The following is a 21,202-nucleotide window of genomic DNA, read 5'->3' on the forward strand; positions in this document are numbered from 1 at the left end:
AGTTCGCAGTAAAACTGCAGTTAACATCTCAACATAATATCATCACGACTGAGTTCGTGAACCAAACTATTTCTCAATGATGGAGTAAATTAAAGATGCAAGCTGCTGTGTTCACCGCAGGCGGCAGCTGTTCTTTATGAAAAATAATGGAGTTTAAATTATTTATTGCTCACTCCGAGAATGAGTAATGATTTTAGCAGATTTTCGAATTTGAGATTTATAAAGAAAGAAGTCCACCAAACATTTTTATGGTTTGATCGTTATCACTGCTTGTGTATGAGGTAAACTTACAGCGAATTTCTAAAAACTTAGCAGCTACTTACTTCGCACATAACTACATCACATCTTAAACATAATTTTTGGAAACATTTTTCTAGGATAGTAAGTTTTAAGATTACTTTCTTGAAGAGCTGAGGGTAAAACAAACTCAATAAAGATGGAGATTTAGGGTGGTAGATAATGTTAACGAATACTGTTTAAAAGAAATTAATAAAATGAAAGTTAAGGAAAATTAATTAAAATTCACCACTTAGTTCCTTAACAATTGATTCATGCCCGCTCAAAAAGGAGATGGGATGACACCAAGTAGGATCCAAGGAATTGTTTTCGAAGCCCTATCTGAATATTTCCTTTTCCTTATAATCGAAATACTCATAAACGGCAAAATGATTGGTCCCATGAAAGAAAAAAATCGCAGAGAGAACAGAATGCGATTCCAGAAAAAAAAACCTTCCAGGACTGTTTCCAGTGCAATGTAAACATCGTTGACATAAGTGCATCTGTTGGGTGGTAAGTGTTCTTGAAATTTTACAAGTCTGCGAGAAGAAAGATTCACAATCTGGTCCAAATTCGATTATTAACAAACACAATCAAGGATAACTGTGCTTCAAATACCTTTTCTACTTGTGTGGTTTTGATTAAAAACAGTTCAATATTTCGGTCAGTACTACTAATTTAAAAATTGTTCTTGCAAAATTTCGAAGTAGTTCATGAAGAAAAATTTGGAGAAAGTCGAAAGAAATATCACTTAAGGAAACGCATAAATTAAGCTCTTTTACGTTTATAAACGTTTAATAAAAATAAACAGCTTTTTAAAAAATCCAGTTTTTATTTGTTTATTTGATATTATTCTGTCGGCATTAATTTCAGTGTCTTTGGTATCAAGTTCAGGATATTTATAATGTAAAATAATAACAATAAAAATATAAGAGTTCAATTACTAATTTTTCCAAACATTGGTACAAGCTAACTGATAGAGAAGGGTTACTACAAGTTTACAAGAGAGAGGCGAACTGCACAGGTTGGGACAAGTCTCCCGCTCCTTAATCTTCCCTCTCTCAGCTATATAGTTGAGGAGCGTTTATAGTCTGTCGGTTTGGTTCTACAACGCCAAAGACTCTCGTTCTTCGAGTAAAAAGACAGCATGACTTCCGTTCCAATACTTTTATTCGGTAAGTACTTAATTCTTTTAACAATTGTTACTTTGTTTTTAGATTACTTTTGCTGGTTGCTATTCAATTTGCACAACTAAAGAAGTGATATTTATTTTTTAATAATCTCCTCCAATTGTGAAGAAATTAGTTCTTTCCTACTAAATTATGCAAACCTAAAGCGGTGAGCTCAAGTGAAGAAGTGTTTAGATCGAAGAAGACAAAAAACAAGTGTGGTTCTCTGCTAACTGATGCCTTAAGCACGAAATATTGACTTTTCTCACAAATTAGATGTTTTCCCCTTCATTTGGGCTAAAGTGCAAAAAGTGAATTTTGCACTATTCTGAGTGTACTTAAAGTTGAATAGTTATTTAAAAGTTTAAAAAATAACGATAAAAGTCGGGAGTGTTTTGCTTTTGATGTGTTTTTTCTATTAACTGGAGTTACTAAACTATAAAAGGTAAATCTAAAACATTTTTTTAAACTAGTGTTGCAAAAAATAATAAAATATATGGTTCAGACGGAAGGATTGTTGAAATTGAAGACATGACTCAAGAGTTATGACATTCTTATATAGAATAGTAGAGCTCCTAGTTTTCCTTGATGTTATCTAAGTTTTTCTCTTAAAAAATGTCTGGATTCTCGTATGTGGTTATAGTTGCATTTGGTACATTCAAGTTTGTTTGCTGCATGTGTTTTGTCAATGGAGTCGATTGGATCTTTGATTTTGGAAAAATATTTGTTGAAGGGGAAGAAGCGTGCTTGCAGATTTGGGAGGGAGGTTTCGTTAAAGAGTCGTAATGCCAACAGGGTTGGTATTGATGGTCCTACAGAGTCTGTGGCGCACAACCTTGGGGAATGCTTTGTACAATGCAGATTGAGGGTATTTGGAATAGAGGTTAATAATCGACGGATTTGAGAAGGTGCTGAAACTAGTATGACGTGGTGTAAACAATGTGAAGATGAATGAGTGACTTGGATGAGAGGTAGGGATTTCTATCGAATAGGTTAGCGGTCCAGATGTGTCCTAGGTCTTGTGCTTTAGGGCACCCATCTCCACAAAAACTTTTATTCTTGTAGGTCTATTTTATAGTATATTATTATATTTTATAATAACAGTAATAATGAAATTCCGGAGTAGTACTTGTATTTATTCTCTGAATAACGAACAACCGACCAGCGACGCGGGATCGTGGCAAACATTTCAATTAAAATTTATGTAAAAATGGAATTAAACCTCCTAAGATAATTAAAAACTTCCAATATCTACGGAATTCGGTCCAAGGAACAAACGATTAATTTAAAACTTGGTCTTAAAACCCATCTGAACTTACGGAACAAAACATTGGGGTTCAGCTAAAGGTTCCCATCTTCAAATCCAATCGCTTCAGTCCAAAATCTTTAGTAAATTTTTACTCCATTGTCACTCTTCTTAAAATAACATTTATTAGCACCGTTGCTTCCGCTTCTTATAAGAAAATCCATAAAACATTCTCGATCCATATAAATATCTAGCCAGAAATCCATCATTCTGAACCCTCCCTGACAACCACTTTCGTCTTTTAAATCATTAGTTCAACATGACCAACATGACCAAAAGACTACTCGACAAACGCTCCAAATTGTTTATTACCAACAAAAAGAAAATCTACACACCTCTACTAGCCCCAATCTGGACATACAGACTTGAACTGTACGGTACTGCAAAGCGTTTCAATCTCAACCGCATCCAATCCCTTCAATCGAAAATCCTACGCACAATCCCTAACGCTTCTTTCTACGTTAGCAATCACACAATCCACACTGACCTAAAAATCCCTTTTGTCCATGACCTAGCCAAATCCCGTTACACCAAATTTCATTCCAAACTGTCTCAACACTTCAATCCGCTTAGATGCAACCTGTCCCAGTCTACTCTTCCCTCGAATCCTCCCCGAAGACTGAAGCGTCGATGGCCTTGCGATCACCTGAGCGCATGATTAAAAAAGGCATCCTTCGAATTCACTTCAACGGCATCTTCTGTTAGTTGACTCATGATGGTTACCATTGGATGGTCCTCATTCAAATCTTTCCAGCCATTTCTTATTTATATATTGTAATCCGATTTACTTGTTGCCAATAGGCAGTTGTAAATTAAATAAAGTGAGTTAAAGAAAAAAAAAAGTTCAACATGTGACATTGGCTGCTACCATTAGGCAGCACCTCTATGTAGTTAATGTGCGTGTGTTTAAACTATTTCACTCAGATTTTACGCACTAGAGTGATGTTAATAAACAATAAAGTGTAGAATAAAAAGATCAATTTTGGAAAGTCAAAGTATTGAAGAGTTACTGAATATGCAAATTTCTTTGTTACCTCCTAAACTAAAGAAAAGATTTCCTTAAGTTTTCAAATTAACAAGAAACATTTTTACATCGTTGCCAGAAATACAATACGGAACTAATTTATACCGGAAATCAGTGCCATTCAAAAAAAATTATTATTCTGGTGCTTCACTTTCTTTAGTTTTAAATGTGTTTACCGCTCTCGGCTACCTTCTAAACCGTTTAACAGTAAAAATGCACTCTAATCCATAATTAAATGCAAAGCAAGTACTTCTGGTTTGTAAAACTAGTTACATAATTTATAATAAAGTTGTTTAAAATCATTGTAAGTATATTCTAGCCTGAAATAGAAAGCAGTTAGTTAAACTTAATTGCAAGATTGTTTGTACTGAAATTTAACTCATTGCTTATATTGTGTTGGTTGCTCTTACTGTGTTTAGTGTTATGAAGAAGGATGTGTTAAAATATTTGTTAATATCCCATTTTTTTTTTTAATGAAAATACATTTCTTATAGAAAGTTTAGTGAAAGGAAGCAGAGATTATCTTTAGTGAACTTCATGAGAAAGAAAATGCAGAAGAAATAAAAACGGTCTGGATTTGTACTTCGTGACTTCCTTTATCACAAGTACTGGTATATTTACACTAAGTCCATTTTTTTTGAAAGCATTTCTAACTCCCACCGATTGCAATTTACTTATATAAGCGTTGTCATATATCATTTATAAAGTTTCCATTCTTTAAACTATTTCCTTTTCTTTATGTTTTATTTTTAATTGTGTTAAACCTGAACTTATTGTGATATAACAATTGTATGTTGTGAAATTAATCCTAATCTATTTTCGTATTTACCATTTTACTAGAAAAAAAGTTGGCTTAACTTTACAAATCTCGCGTAACCATTTACAATATTACATTTTTGAATTGTTGCTTTGTTTATGAAGGGAAGAGAGCTAATAAAACAATAAAATATAAATAAATAAAAAATGAAGTTGATACAAGGAAATTAAAGAAGTTTGTTACTTTTAAGTAAGAAATCCAAACAAATTACTTAAATCCAAACATTAAAATCCGTCAACTGGTAATTTAAATCTATAGGAATAGATGTGTTTACTTTTTCTAATTCAAAATCCAATTAAAACTATTTCTTTCAAATTTCATTTGATCATTTTTATTGAAGACAATCCTAAATGGGTAATTTGATTTCAGAATGTTTTTAGAGAGCTAAGACGTTAAAATTTGTCTTTTGGATGTTGTAAAGTTATTTCGTCAAAATTCTACAGTGTAGAATCTACACAAAGGAATAGTAAAAGTTCCCACAACATAAATTTTTATTTTTCTGGCGGCTAGGATTTCAGACTAACAACTTTTACTTTTTATAAATTCTAGTTTGAAGTAATATGGATTGTGTAATTGTAGTAGGTTATTTTTACATTAAATTCAACCAATTTGGAAATAAAAGATTAAGAAAAAAAATTTCATAATGTTCTGTTATTTTAAAGTTAAAAATTAATTTTAAATATTAAAATACAGCACATTGTGGAGCAAGAAAGCATGACAAAAATATTAAGTAATGTTTATCGTTCTTAATATATGGATTTTTATTTAATTTACTTAGCACTGGGGGGACAATTTATTTATTTACAATTTACATACGATTGGACATAAAATAGGTTGTTTGAATTAAAGGTTAATGGAACTATGTTTTGAACTACTGCAGTAAATTCAACAAGAGATTTAAATAATGTGTGAAATAATTAATGTAATTTTTACATCACAGATTTCAAGTGCGTGAAAATGCGACTTTACCGAATAGGATCTTGACGTTCAGAATCCCTCGATTGCTTTAATGTATGTAGTTTGATGCAAATAATAATACTTAAAGTTGAATATATGTTAGAAAAGTTAATGAGTACATTGCATATAACATATTTTTCCGACAGTTAATCCTATCTTTTTCCGAGCTACATTAAAATGTTATTTTTAAAAAGGATTCTGTAAATTATAAGGAAATTATACTCATGAAACAACCGTTCGTTTTATCAGTAAACGTTATTCCTAAAGGTTTTGGTTCGCAGAGCCTTTCTTTAATGGATAAATAAGTGGGTTAAAAAGGAACAACATACTCGTATATGTGAATGTAACTGCCAGGTTTAAAGACAAAATGTTTTTAAAAATTATGTCACAATTAAGTATCCCAAACCTTTCATTGTTGACTACAGATTCCCGATTGATCCTCTGTAGAAATTGTGAGACGAGAAGAGAAGTTCCATCCATCTTATAGTTGATTGATTGAAGAGTTGTAGCATGTTAGGTTGGCATGCATTGATTGACGTTGGAGGAGCAAATATTGTTGACCTCTTAAGGTAGTTGTTCGATTTGCTTACAGTACAAATTAAATTGTAATGATGGTCAATCATTTTCAATCTCAACTACCGACATTAATTGACACCATTATTTCAGTATTGAGTAAAAAAAAGGTTGCGTGCTATATTAAGGCTCATTGAGAAGGTAAAAATTGTCTTTTTACCAAACGTAACACACTATTTTAATAACCTGCCATTAAGACAGTTTATTCGCACATGAATATTAACAAAGATATTTGGAAAAGTTTAACAACAATTTTAATCAAACTTTAATCTTGGATGTTGAAGAATTTGTTTTCTGTTAATTTTTTTTTTCTAATTTCTATTTTAATTGATTTTTCTCCAGAGCTTGTATTCTAAGAGATGATTACATAAAGTGAAAGCGAAGTACCTTGATATGTAAGTCAGTTCAAAGAAGTTGGGTCACTTGAACTCCTGTCTTATCCTTTCTCTCATATCATTCCTGGTGTATGTGTAGGTAGGTTATAACAGTAAATCTGGAGATTGTCATATTATAGTCCATAACCGCATGCAAACAGCAGTATCCAATTGCCTGTGCAAGATATGTAACATATCCTTACTAAAATATTACTGGTATTACAATCTACGAGCTATCAAACAGAATTCTATAAAAACTAGCTTTTATAATTACTACATGCTTCAAGTATGTTTCAATTACAAAAATATTGTACATGAATTGATTTTATAAATTTCAGAAAATTTATTTTTGGAAGGAAGGGGTCTAATTAAGAAGTAACCTTCTAAAGTGCAACTTCAGAAAAATATAAAATTCTATCGGCAAAAAATTAACTAAGTTTAACAAAAAAATACATTTAAAGCATTAAAAGAATGGCTAGTTTAAAAAACTAACCGAAAAATGATTTTATAGAATAGAAGGGGCTCTCTTGTGCTTAGCAAGTACGTCTTCATACTCTAAATAAGTGTAGAGGTATTTAAATTTTGATTTTATTATGTTTCATGGACTTGACAAGATGCATATGACGATATTTTGTCTGTGAAATATGTACTGAAGAAAGATATGAAAGTAAAGGAGACTTAAAGTTGATAATTGATCTCTTATTACAATATTCTTTGTACTATCTTAAATTATATGGTTAGTCAAGCTTACAGATGGATTTAGGTATATTCTTATTGTATTTAGACAATGAGCGGAGTAGTTGAGGTTAAATCTCGTAGCAGGAAATACACAAATGTCATAGGCTTTTTGTTTGTATTTTTAACTCTCATGGAACTGTTTGGGTTGATGGAGAAGAAGATTAATGCCTCTTTGGCTCCATTGTGGCTAACTTGTTTTCTTCTAAGCCATCACGTCCTTAATCCAGACCAGAAAATCCATTTTAGCTTTTGAAGTGAATGTAATAAAACTGGAATTCGGATTTGTGGTGTCCATTTTTCACAGAAAAATTGAAATAAATGAAAGTGGTAATAAAATAAAGAAAAACTTCTAGGTTAAAGAATATTATTAAAATTACCATAATAAGAGATGTTTACGCCAATTTACGAAAACAGAACGTTAACTTCCTACGAAAATAATTCACTGGTATCTTCTTCCAAAAGAGAAGTGCATTTAAAATTATGCAGATTGTCTATTAAAGAAATGATTTTATCAGCTCCGGCTATTTGCAAGAGAAACTGGACCATGTTATGTAAACCATTGCAAAGAGAAATATCTCCATTGTCCTTTCATCCTAATTTGCATGGCTCCAAATAATTAAATAGAAATATTGTCTCAAAAAATTCAAGTGTGGGTTACATCACTATTTTTTGAGGTGTGTTAGTTTATTGTATTATTAATAACGTTATATATTTTTATTAATTAACCTATTCATACAGATTCTTATATATTTCTTACTATAGTTCATTTCTGCGCATATTCTCTCTCTCAAGATTGGGTGATCTATTGTCAGCTGGTTCTTCTTACGCTAAACAATGTTTTATATTTGGTATTACTTTCTTTGTTTGATCACAATAAGATTTGTCACGTGTGAAGAGCCCTCACACTGCGTAAGAAATTCACTTATTGTTCTCTATTCTTTCTTTTGAGATAATACTGTTCTACTGATATTAGTGTTGATAGGAAATTATATTGTATAGAAAAATAGTTATTTTTTTGCAAACTTTTTTTTATTTTATTTTTAAAGTTATAATTTTCTGTCAAAAATACCAAAACATTGAATCTCGTAACGTGAAACAAAAAACTAACTAACATGAATTCGATGTGTTAGAAAAATTCTTAACTTCAAGAATCAACCGATCAACTGAAAAGTGCCCTTTTATAGAATAAACGTTTTGGTTTTAAGCGATTCTTACGCACAAAATATTTAGTTAACACATAATTTCTTTACGTAAATTACGGTAAGGGAAATTGGTGGAAATATTCGCAATTTACCAATTTTTACATTGATTGGCAATGTGTGAATCTCATCCACCCACCGCAAAAAAAAGCAATATCGCTGAAATTTCAAATAATATCTTCAATCAGGAAAAACACTCAGTAATGTTTTTTTGTCTTCACAGCATTATTTTTCTTGAAAATGGATCCTTAATGATTTTTGGTCGAAATAATGAATAACATGATTTCTTTCACTTGTTTTTGTTTGCTAAATTATTATTTCCGCCATTCTGACAATAGAAAAATAATACCAACTATTCTATGAAGATTGAAGAATAAAAAAGTTTTCCAGCTAATTGTTTTTCGCTACAATAGTGTTACTTCTTTCTTTCAGTTAATCGTAGTTCAACAAAATATAATTTCCTCTGTAAAGATAAATTATTTGTACTTCCTGGAGAAGTAGAAAGGATTAGAATGGTTCTATGTGAATTTGACACATCCTGTTACGTAAATAACATTTCTCACATAAAACTTTTAGTAATCATAATAAATATGAAATTAAATATGGCTACTTTCTTCTTCCTGTTATTAGAATTTCGTACAGATACGGAAGTGGTACAATGTAGTATTGGGAACCAAGGAAATGGAAAAAAATTCTGTCTGAAACTTTCCAATAATGAAACGTTTCAAAAGGAAAATTTAGTTTTTTATTTTTTGTTTTACGGACTAAGTCATCTCGGAAAAAATAAAAACGGAAAGTCTGGTTGAGATGGCATCGGGGTTCTAGTAAATTTGAAAGTAGGATTTACCTACGAGCACTTTACGAGATTTAAATTCACATCCTAGAAAAAAAAAAAAAATTATTTTTGCAAACGTTTTTTACTTTTGTAATTTGCTACAAATATTGGCTCTTACCGCAGTAAGTAATAAAGAACTTGCAACAGTAAGTTAGGTAGGCTCCACGGTAGCCGAGAGGGTTAAGAGGCGAGACCTGCAAGGTTGATATGCGTTGTGGTACTGGGTTCGATTCCCCGGTCTTGGCCTTGGATTTTATTTAATGGTTAAATGAGAAATAGTAAAATACGTTTGCTAGTCGCCTCCGTCCACGACACCTAGTAAATGGTAGTTGGACGTTAAGCCCCGCCTGAAAAAATAGGCGATTACTTTTCTTTACTTTACAGTAAGTTAGGCGGATAATCTGAGTTATTTTAGAAAACAGTTTAGAAAAGTCTAAAATATTGTTAAAATATTAGGCGCCTTACATCTAGAGGTTAGAGCACGGACCCCCGTATTAGGATGCATAGAAGTACTTCTCTTTCAATTCATAAACCTTGAACTTCATTTTGGTGTTAATAGTTACTAATAGTTAATTGCAGTTCCCCACCTTCGCTCAAGCCCCTTAACAGTTTTTTGAAAATAAAGAAAGAAATAAGCATAATTTTACTTTATAAAAAATATTTTAATTTTTTATCTGCGAGATTTTCCTAATTTTCTCTTCCCAAAGTTGCTAAACCTAAGTTTTGCTTTGGTAAATTAAAATAGTTCTGATCTCAATCCATTGGTGGTATTATTTTACTCCCTTGTTAAATTTTTGGCTATGTAATTGAAATCTCTGTTATTTCAAAATTCTTCTAACAGAGCGAACTTCAAATTGAAGCAGCACCGGCTTATAAGTTAAGGACTATTATTGGTATATTTACTTAGTTTTGTGGAAAATTTAAAATGTTATAAACTCCATGTTATCTTTTCTTAACTTAATCTAATTTCTTCTTTCTAAGATAGTATGGTGTTTGATATTTTTTATAGACATCTAATTGATTGACTGCAATGATCTAATATAATAAATTTATTTGTTTTGATCTCCGCACAATTCACCATTTAAAAATGAGCATACCAGTGTTGGGCAGATTTATACGTAGTACTGGTCAAAGTATAAATTGAAATAGCTTAAAATTGGCCAAATCTCTGATGATATATTATTTTTTGTTTTTTGTCAAAGCAGATAACAAGTAATATAATGAGTTCGGGAAGCCTAGATTGTTCCGAACTACTTCATAAAGAGTTCAATGATTAGCTGTAATTTGCAAAGCAATATTCTGTATTTCACAGTAATTTTATTATGCGTTGATAAACATCAAAAGTCAAATACCTTTCGTGGTTTAACTATTTTTTAATTTACATAAAATAAAAAAAACGTATTTATTCACACCCTGGATTATTTCATTTTATACACAGTACTTTTTAATACGCTAATTATTTATTTACTTATTACCCTTTCAACAATAAGACTTTAACGTGTTTTCCTAAGGATAGAGACATTAAGGAATAATAATTTTTAGTTATATTACATACTAACATTAATATTATATACACACCCACAAAATCAGACGCATGTATTTAGACAGAATTGCTGAGAACAGTTCAATGGCAGAGAAATTAATTATTACGCAGGAATTATAATTAATAACCCAAACTCTGCGAAAATAAATCATTACTTTCAACGCTCTCACATTCATATTTGTATTAATTATTTTTTTAATAATTAGAATATTAAATCATGAATGACTGTAATCGATACGGGTTCATCGATTTATTACATTAAATGCATAGTTAACTAATATTTGATTAGTAATCATAATTATGAATGCAATAAGTAAAAGGAAGGATATTATGCATTTGAAAGATGCGCCAGACAAAAGGAAAAGTCAAGGACGTACACGATGCTAAATGTGAAGGTTACTTCTAAGTAACAACAGATAATGCACGCCATTTCAAAATGCGGAACATTCTATTAGGTTTTGCGTAATGGTAAATAATGTGTACAGTAAATTAGTCTCATGCAAAGATCGTTGGTTGCTCTAAGATATTCTTTCTACTGGCAGCACGCTTTCCGGACAATGTTGTTCGTAAAGTGAAGAGGCTAGCGAAAAAGGTTCCAGGCGCCAATGATAAATAAAAAAGTACAAGTGTTAAAAAATAAAAAATAGGAGCTAAGAAGGCGATGCGCTTTGAGGACATTTTGAATTGTAAAATGTAACCGCTAACCGTTCTTTGTTTTTCTCTTAGTTCCTCAATGGCGATCAAGGTATATTGTTCCTTTCTTGTTATTGTAGAGTGCAAATTTTTTCACGTTTGGTTGAAGAGTTAATTAAAGCAATGTCTATTTCAGGAGGAACTTGTCAGGTGTATAAACGGAGACAGATAACTACTTTTATTTACTTTTAACTATAATATAATTACTTTTATACACATTTCTAGCAATAATTATTGCTAGTTGAAAACTTTTAAGAATGGCTCGCTAAGCAGTCATAAAATTTGGTGGTTTCGAAGTAAAGTTGTCCGGAAAAGAGGGTCTCATATGTTCTTTACTCGCCACCAATCTTGAGCATTCATGTTTCGAGATAAATATGTACTGAATGGACGAGATTTAAGGTTTGAGTTAATTTGCACTTCTGTTCTTTATTTCTTTAAATACCATCAAATAAAAGCCAATGCCGATATCTGGAATTGAAACCACAATACCTCTCAGTTTTGTGGACCACGTCTCTAATAGTTCGGAGTGTGGTTGAAGTTTACGAGGGTAGTTTGAAAAGTCCGTGCAAAAATAAAAACTACTTAATTTTTGGGGGTAAACCTTTTTTATTTTTCAACATAGTCTCCTTTTAGGCTTATACACTTTGTCCAACGCTGCTCTAGTTTGTTGATCCCTTCCGAATAATAGGATTTGTCCAAGTCTGAAAAATAGCCATTCGTTTCTGCAATCACCTCCTCGTTTGAATAAAATCTTTTTCCCGCCAGCCATTTCTTCATATTGGGGAACAAATAGTAGTCCGAGGGAGCCAAGTCTGGAGAATAGGGGAGATGTGAAACGAGTTGGAACCCTATTTCCATTATTTTTGCGACCACAACTGCTGAGGTGTGAGCTGGTGCGTTGTCGTGATGGAAAAGGACTTTTTTGTGGGCCAATCGTGGGCGTTTTTCTTGCAGCTCGGTTTTCAAACGGTCCAATAACGATGAATAATATGCACCTGTAATAGTTTTACCCTTTTCCAGATTGTCGATGAGGATTATTCCTTGCGAATCCCAAAAGACAGTCGCCATAATCTTTCCGGCCGAAGGAACGGTCTTTGCCTTTTTTGGCGCAGATTCCCCCTTGGTAATCCATTGTTTAGATTGTTCTTTGGTCTCAGGAGTGTAGTGATGTATCCATGTTTCATCCACAGTGACGAAACGACGCTTAAAGTCCTGCGGATTCTTCTGGAACAGCTGCAAACCGTCCTTGCAACACTTCACACTATTTCGTTTTTGGTCAAGCGTGAGCAATCGCGGCACCCATCTTGCGGATAGCTTTGTCATGTCCAAATATTGATGCAAAATATTATGTACCCGTTCATTCGAGATGCCCACAGCACTAGCAATCTCACGCACCTTCACTCTTCTGTCATCCATCACCATATCATGGATTTTATCAATGATTTCTGGAGTAGTAACCTCAACAGGGCGTCCAGAACGTTCAGCGTCACTTGTGCCCATATGGCCACTCTGAAAATTTTAAAACCACTTATAAACTGTTCTAATCGAAGGTGCAGAGTCACCATAATGTTTATCAAGCTTCTCTTTGGTCTCCTGAGGCGTTTTGCCTTTCATAAAGTAGTGTTTAATCAACACACGAAATTCTTTTTCGTCCATTTTTTGAAAATCACTCGACTTCCTCGATTCAAACGAATGCCAAACAGATCTGGCTGAAACTTGGTGTGTGTTCTTCCAAGAGATGCTACTAACTAAACATAACCTCGATACGCGTCAGTGGTGCTATCTCTCTGACTTTGCACGGACTTTTCAAACGACCCTCGTAAAATAGTAACAGTAAACAGTTACATTTAGGTAGGAAATAAAAATATTACAGTTCTTTTTATTTATTGTATTATTTGAGTAAGTCTTAGAATTGCTTCAATTTCAAATATAATTGTTATATTTCTATAAAATTGTATTTACCTTTTCTAAAATGACACCTACAACTAATTCATTAGTTAACGAAGGGCGATGGCCACTAAGATCTGAAGAATTAACCTCGAAAGGCAAAAGGTGATTGTTCTCAGACAAGGAATGTCCTTTCTTTAAAACTAATAAAAAAACAACTTCTACTTTACTTAATGTAAAAAAAAAAAAAATCTTGTAAATTATCTAGAATTCCAAGGTAATTTAATAAAAATAATAATTGGTAGTCCACTAAAAAAGTAAATGTAAGATATATCTCGTTGTTTTCACAACCTTTGTAAAGTTTTGACATTGTTATTTATTTCACAGAAATTATTATTTTTTTAAAAAAACTGAAAATTGACAATAATTCTCCCACTTCTCCAATTTCACAATCAGAAATTAAGTAAAGAAATAGTTCCATTTTTTGCAATAAAGGTTTAATATCTATTGCGGCAGAACGATACTCAAGCCTGGCTCTTGATCGGTTAACATTTCTTCATTTTTTCATTACAAAAGTTTTTTTTTTTTTATTACTTTATTGATGTTCTACATTTTGGTTACATTCGCCTCATAGCTTTTTGGCGTGTAAGAGATAAGTTATTGTATAATTATAAATTAAGATTATCCAGGTTTTGAGTCAAAATATGCTCAGCTGTTTAATCTTCAAGGAAGCACCTTAAAGGAACTAAAAGTAGAGCAAGAATTAAAGACTATTAAAAAGATGTATGAGGTTATTAAAAATACTAGAAATCTTTTTCTTTTTTTTTATTCTTAGCGTCGAAAGTTAAAAAATAATTTTTCGTGTCAACAAAAATAAACTATTGCTGAAGGGAATGATTTTTTAATATAATTTTTAAAAATTTTAGAATGTTTTTAAGGGTAATTCAACTATTTGCACAACGACTAACTGGCATAATCTTAGGTCTAAAATCTTTTAATTGGTTAGAGTGCCTGATTACGACCCTCAAGGAAGGTTACATTTTATATAATTATTTTTTAAATGAAAATGTTTCAGTTCTGTAGTTTACTTTCTACCGAACGAAACGTGTAAATCATTTTTTTAATCCGACATTATCACTTTTTTTTATTTAATGTTTTCTAACACTATCTTACTTGAAGCAATAGAACTTCAGCTATCCGCAAGTTTTTATTAATTAGCTAGTTCGCATTCAGTGAAAGCAAATACTTTTCAGAACCTTTAAAAATGGCAATTCAGACTCAGTCTACAAAATTTGCCACGATCTAAAACTTCTTCTAATCAATTAAAAAGAAATAGAGAAAGTTAAAATGATTGCAACGCAAAACACTTGGTGTTAAAATCAAAATTAAAAAAAATTAAATAATATAAAACATTAATATTTCTTCCGGTGTCAAAATACCTCAAACATTCTGTGTTAAAAAAAGGAAGTTCAAGGCACTTTGACCTGCAATGTTAAGGGTCCATTGGCCTGCCTCACATTTGCCTTTCTCTATGATTACGAGGGTCTTTTGAAAAGTCCGTGCAAAAATAAAAACTACTTAATTTTTGGGGGTAAAACTTTTTTATTTTTCAACATAGTCTCCTTTTAGGCTTATACACTTCGTCCAACGCTGCTCTAATTTGTTGATCCCTTCCGAATAATAGAATTTGTCCAAGTCTGAAAAATAGCATTCGTTTCTGCAATCACCTCCTCGTTTGAATAAAATCTTTTTCCCGCCAGCCATTTCTTCATATTGGGGAACAAATAGTAGTCCGAGGGAGCCAAGTCTGGAGAATAGGGGGGATGTGAAACGAGTTGGAACCCTATTTCCATTAATTTTGCGACCACAACTACTGAGGTGTGAGCTGGTGCGTTGTCGTGATGGAAAAGGACTTTTTTGTGGGCCAATCGTGGGCGTTTTTCTTGCAGCTCGGTTTTCAAACGGTCCAATAACGATGAATAATATGCACCTGCAATAGTTTTACCCTTTTCCAGATAGTCGATGAGGATTATTCCTTGCGAATCCCAAGAGACAGTCGCCATAATCTTTCCGGCCGAAGGAACGGTCTTTGCCTTTTTTGGCGCAGATTCCCCCTTGGTAATCCATTGTTTAGATTGTTCTTTGGTCTCAGGAGTGTAGTGATGTATCCATGTTTCATCCACAGTGATTTCTGGAGTAGTAACCTCAACAGGGCGTCCAGAACGTTCAGCATCACTTGTGCCCATATGGCCACTCCGAAAATTTTGAAACCACTTATAAACTGTTCTAATCGAAGGTGCAGAGTCACCATAATGTTTATCAAGCTTCTCTTTAGTCTCCTGAGGCGTTTTGCCTTTCATAAAGTAGTGTTTAATCAGCACACGAAATTCTTTTTCGTCCATTTTTTGAAAATCACTCGACTTTCTCGATTCAAACGAATGCCAAACACAAAGAAATAGACCGATCTGGCTGAAACTTGGTGTGTGTTCTTCCAAGAGATGCTACTAACTAAACATAACCTCGATACGCGCCAGTGGTGCTATCTCTCTGACTTTGCACGGACTTTTCAAACGACCCTCGTATTTCTTTTTCTTTAGAGCTTTCGATGATGAATCAGTACATGATAATAAAAAAACTTATTTGTTAAGTGAGAGAGAATTTCATGAAATTATTCATTATTAAAATAATTATCTCTTTTGAGATTAGTGTCCCAAAATAATAATAATATTTCTAAATTTGAACGGAAATAACCGTAAGATTTTAACGGGCAAAAGTGTAAGAAAGTAATTTATAATTGATATTATATTTATTAATGCGGGCTTATTATAGTGATGTAACACTGCTCAGAGAAAGTCGAAGCCACTCCCACTTCTAACTTCCACCGTTGTTTCTGGCGCATGATAATACTAGCTCTTATTTTTGTTGATTGCCCGACCAGCCTGCACGATTTCAGGAAATTGAAAGTGTTCCGGCATCCTGTACTCAAATTTAATGATACTACTAGGGTGATAAATCTTGGATATCTTTGTTGATGTTTGATAGTGGTAAAGCAATTGTTACTGTCACTTAAGGGGTATGGCGAAGTATTGAATCTTTCGAATTGCATTCTGATGGAGTTTTCTAGAAATAAAAGTGCATCCAGCAAAGGCATGAACGTTTAAAAAAGTTGCACCAAGATATAGTCAACTGCTTTCTACTTTCTTCGCTATTTACTCAAAAATAACTATGATAAACTTTTGTAAAGTTTGTGTATGAAGTTGACACATAAGGCCAATTGATTTTTTTCAAAAAAAAAAAAAATCCAGTAAAAAGTATTTTTTGGAAGTTCTCAGGTGTTTGTAACCTTAAGTATTCGAAGAGGACTTTAAATTTCAAGGACTTTAAATAATGAAGTTATTTTCTAGTGAAATAAAATCCTTACGCAGCTAGGAAATCCTATTTTGAAAATACAACAAAATAATTATCAGGTCACTTGATTGATTTCTTTTTTTGCTTCCTTTTAATACACAGTTTACATGATAGTTTTATTACAGCATTTACTTCTGCAGTATTATGCAAATATTTTGAGGGATGCATACCAATAAACCAGGAAACTTTCCTAGCCACAGAATTTTATTTTTGTGAAAAATCTATACATACCCTATTTGCCACAGCCTCTTACGATAAAGTACTATTTACTTCTCAGTAAAGTACTTAAAAGAGAGGAGAATAAAAAGGGAGCAATCTCAAGGCTTACCAGATAGAAATGTCTCCTTTTTGGAAGGTCACATTTGAAAGGACTTTTGTGGGAAGCTCTCTTGTGTCGCCTACTGACTATTTTTTTAAAAAATTTTATTTAAGGCGCGTCAACATCAGAAATCATTGGCACTTGGAGCTTATTTCCAGTGCACCGGCCTCCGGACATTGAGCTACAAGAACTTCCTAGAAAGAGAAAATGTAAGGGCCAGCAGCTGGATTCGATCCAGGATCTTATCGCTGGATCCAGTGCACACTAACCTGAACTAATCTCTTACCTGCCTACTGATTGTCTCTATTGTTTTCAACTTATTTCAAGCCTGATATCCCATATTACTTTACTTGCCTGCTATATGTACAGATTAGGCAGCTTCCCCTATCTGTTGAGAGAAATGGGTACTAATTTTTACCACACTACTATTATAGAGGTATTCTTTGATTGACAACTTGAAAACATTATTTACGGTATCTTAGGCGTCTTAATCCATAATTACGATGATTGCAGAGAACTATTTTATACAGATTCTTAGATAGGAAAGCGTTTTTCTCAAAACCAAAAAGAAAATTCAAAAGAATTTTTCTTCCATTATGATCGAATTAATAAATATATCAATTAAACTATGTTTCATAATTTTTGTTCTAGTTTTGGTGGCGATGGGAATGGTGTCAGGAGAACGACAGGAATTAATCATGCTAGAAATACAACCAATAATTTATGAGAAAACGCTAGTTAAAAGATCTCCAATTACGCAGTTTGGCCAAGAACAACAATTCGTGCAACAGCCTGCACCTAACGCGGTAATTAATCAATCAATGTTACTAACATTTTCTTTAGGAAAAAATAAAAAATGGTTTTATAAATTATAAATTAATATTAAATTCATTTTTGGGCAAATAATATTGGCTTTAGTATGTACAGTAAACTCTCATCTTGTTCTTTTGAGCTCTCATATTAGATAAAGCTTGTGAGCGTTGAGATTTCTTCTTGGATGTTAGAACTATCTTCAAATAAATTAAAGTACTTATAGTTCTGGTACAACCATTAGAATTGTCATTTATCAGATCCAAATGATGCAAACTTCTGTTAGATACTGAGAGAATAATAGCTATTATTCCCTGGGGGATAGCTATTATGCCTTCTGGAATTTAGGAGAGTAAGTACTGAAGAACTTCTTTTAAAGTATCTTACCTGTAAATGATCTTCGAAATACCAATCTGAAATTAGTAGTAAATTTATGAATGTATTATAAATTCTTTATTACAGATCAATCATTAAAATTTCTTGTTGTATGCAAAATAAAAACCTAGAAGTATTTGTCTTGAGGTTAATGGTTTTGACATGATTGACCAATGACAAGGCATTTGTAAAAATACTTCAAGATTACAAACCGAAGTTTAGCTTCTTTAATAGGACATAGATTTTCCAACAGTTAAAGAACATCGTCCTCAGTATTTTTATAATAAGGAACGACTAAACGTTTACCGATATTGAATGATTCTTTTTGATATCGAAGAGATGCCAGAAGGGACTTAAACCGAATACCAACAGTCAGCTTCGCTTTATAACTGCTGCTCTAAAAAAAAAATTCGTCCCAATATTGGAGTTATTCTTACTCCAGTCATTCTTACGTTACGTTCATAGTAATTCAGCATTTACTTACAATAGTTGTAAGTACTGTTAAGAGAGGGAACAATGTTTTAAAGAAAATTTATCATCTTCTTATGAAAGGGAAGTATCCTGGATCAGCAAACGCACGATCCAGGTGCACTCTTTCTAAATTCACTGTTTTTCATACAAATGTAACCCTTTATACTAAAATGTTTCTGCCAGACCTAATTTAAAGCTCACTTGGCTACTGTTGCTTTGTCGGTGAAGAGTTACTGCTGTCATTACTGACTTCAATTCTGATCAACAGTACAATTTTTGAATAAACAGATGAAGTTGTAACTAATGCAATTATTATTATTATTATCTTTATTTGCAGCAAGTCCCTCAAGAATATTATAACTTCCTGCAGCAATTACAACTTCAACAAGGAGCTGCAACACAACAGCCCCAGCCTGATCCAAACAGTCTTCAACAAACTTTAGTTTCCAGGTAAAACCTTAGTTAAAACTTACTTTAAAGCCCTGATTCAGAAGGGAATTGAAGCGATGTTGGACGCTGTCAATTTTATGAAAACTGAAGCGCTTTTGATTGTCAACTCCACAGCTAAATTGCTCCACAATTTATTTCCACAGATTTATTTTACTTGTAACTAATTATTTCAAAAATTTTGCAGTTATATTTTTAGTAATCTGTAGAAAATAATTGTCTTTTTCACTTTACAGGACACCGCAGACATTTACCGGCCAGCCTCCAAGACCTCCACCAAGACAATTAACGCCTGAACAAGAACAACAACGTAGACTACAAGAGAATATTGCCCAGAGAGCTCTACGAGAACAAGAAGTAAGAGATGTTCAAAGGCAACAGCAAGCGCAGTTGCAAAAGCTTTACCCACAAGGAGTGCAATTCGATCCTGTGTACCTAGCCCAGTTACAGCAGGCTCAGCAACAATATGTTCAACTTCCTGAAGCACGTCAGTTCGTACAAGCACCACAACAAACGCAACAATATATTCAAGTGCCCGCCCAGCAACAAGAACAGTATGTTGCAGCCCAAACCCAAACACAAGCTGAACCTGAAAGAGTTTCTTACAGCCAGGTACAATTTGGTAGTACTAAGCTGCCAAGACGTTTAACTAAATTTTTACCACAAAATGTCCAGACTGCTTATGCGCAACCTCAAGCACAAGCCGAACAACAATTGGTTTACACTCAACCACAACAACAAGCATTTGTTCAATCAAAACCTCAAACACAGCTTGTGTACACAACTCAGCCACAAGAAGTTGTATATCCTCAACAAAATGATGTCTATCAGCAGCAAGCAAGAAGACCAGAAGTGAAGCAAGCACTGCCACAACAATACTTAATCGAAACTACCAAAGTTGAACCAACGCAACAACAGCAACAACAAGTGGTCACTATTCCAAAACAAAGAGCCCAATTCTACTATAGACCACAGCCTAGTTACCAAGATATTCAGGCATCAATTTTAGCTCAACAACAGCAAGCACATTACGCCCAGCAACAACTTGAAGCGTCCACAACAAGCGTTCCACCATCCAGATCATCCATTTTTGTATCAACTGCCAGAACTCCAGAGCTAAAGACTGTATATACAAAAACTCAATTACCAGAGGTTAGGATTCCAAAACCAAATGGGCAACGACCATTATCACAAAGCGAACTCAACGCTTTAATAAATGTTGGCTTTAAAGTGAATCCTTCACAGAGTGATGATGCTCCGCACTTTGCTTCTTACCAACCTCAATTTGCCTACTACAGAGAACTTGGAAAGCGTCAAAATAAACCAGTACCCAGACCTGTAAGTCTTACTCCAGAAGAAAGGCGGGCTTTAGCTAAGGAAGGAATTCGTAATCTTTACAGGATAGAGACTGCGGAAAGTAATGATTCGCCAGTTACTTACGTTCTTGCATTGAGTTCACCATCCAAACATTGATTTGCTTCTACTGAATGTATAAAACAACAAAACTTAGAAATCTCAATTTAAATGACAATTTAAATTTACTTTTAATTTAACAGTGCAATCTTAATTTGAATTGGAATGAATTTATTTAATTGAATAGTCTTGGAATTGTAAAAATCCATTTTTATTTATGCATTCCTTGGAATCTCATCAAATGTACATAAACAAACTTTTACCCTATTTTGTTTTTAAATAAATTATTTTGTACTTTGTTTTTATTTAGTGATTCTTTTTTCCCTGAATGAGAATGTTCTCCAACATTCGTTATATTCTAATTCAGGGACGCATAAATTCGAAAATGTGCAATAAATTAATAAATACTCTTAAATTGAATAGAGTGAGAATAGTAGCACATATATGTTTTAATTAACGAGTAGAACTTTTCTTTATTTTATAAATAACTAGCTGTACCCGTTCACACGTTGCTGTGTTTAACAAAAAGGCAGTTTTGATACCTCAAACATAATTTATTAATGATCAA

At 32.9% G+C, this 21,202-nt stretch overlaps 1 protein-coding gene and 1 long non-coding RNA gene across 2 annotated transcripts in view; one reads left to right on the forward strand and one right to left on the reverse strand.

Annotated features, from left to right (window-relative positions):
• The window catches only part of LOC141452466 (uncharacterized), a 30,088-nt gene extending 23,420 nt beyond the window's left edge, over nucleotides 1–6,668 (reverse strand). Inside the window, exon 1 of the long non-coding RNA XR_012457422.1 lies at nucleotides 6,510–6,668. This is a non-coding gene — a long non-coding RNA (uncharacterized lncRNA). The remainder of the gene's footprint in view (nucleotides 1–6,509) is intronic.
• Nucleotides 1,295–20,939, forward strand: LOC141452464 (uncharacterized). The gene is made up of 4 exons (XM_074124643.1): nucleotides 1,295–1,451; nucleotides 17,770–17,924; nucleotides 19,112–19,224; nucleotides 19,458–20,939. Exons 1-4 carry the CDS (start codon nucleotides 1,424–1,426, stop codon nucleotides 20,692–20,694), a joined length of 1,533 nt encoding a protein of 510 aa, XP_073980744.1. The 5' UTR covers nucleotides 1,295–1,423; the 3' UTR covers nucleotides 20,695–20,939.
• The last annotated feature ends 263 nt before the right edge of the window (nucleotides 20,940–21,202 follow it).

The sequence above is a fragment of the Rhodnius prolixus genome, unplaced genomic scaffold (genome assembly GCF_049639745.1).
Source record: "Rhodnius prolixus isolate KJV_2025 unplaced genomic scaffold, Rpr scaffold_3, whole genome shotgun sequence".
Classification (NCBI taxonomy): Eukaryota; Metazoa; Arthropoda; class Insecta; order Hemiptera; family Reduviidae; genus Rhodnius; species Rhodnius prolixus.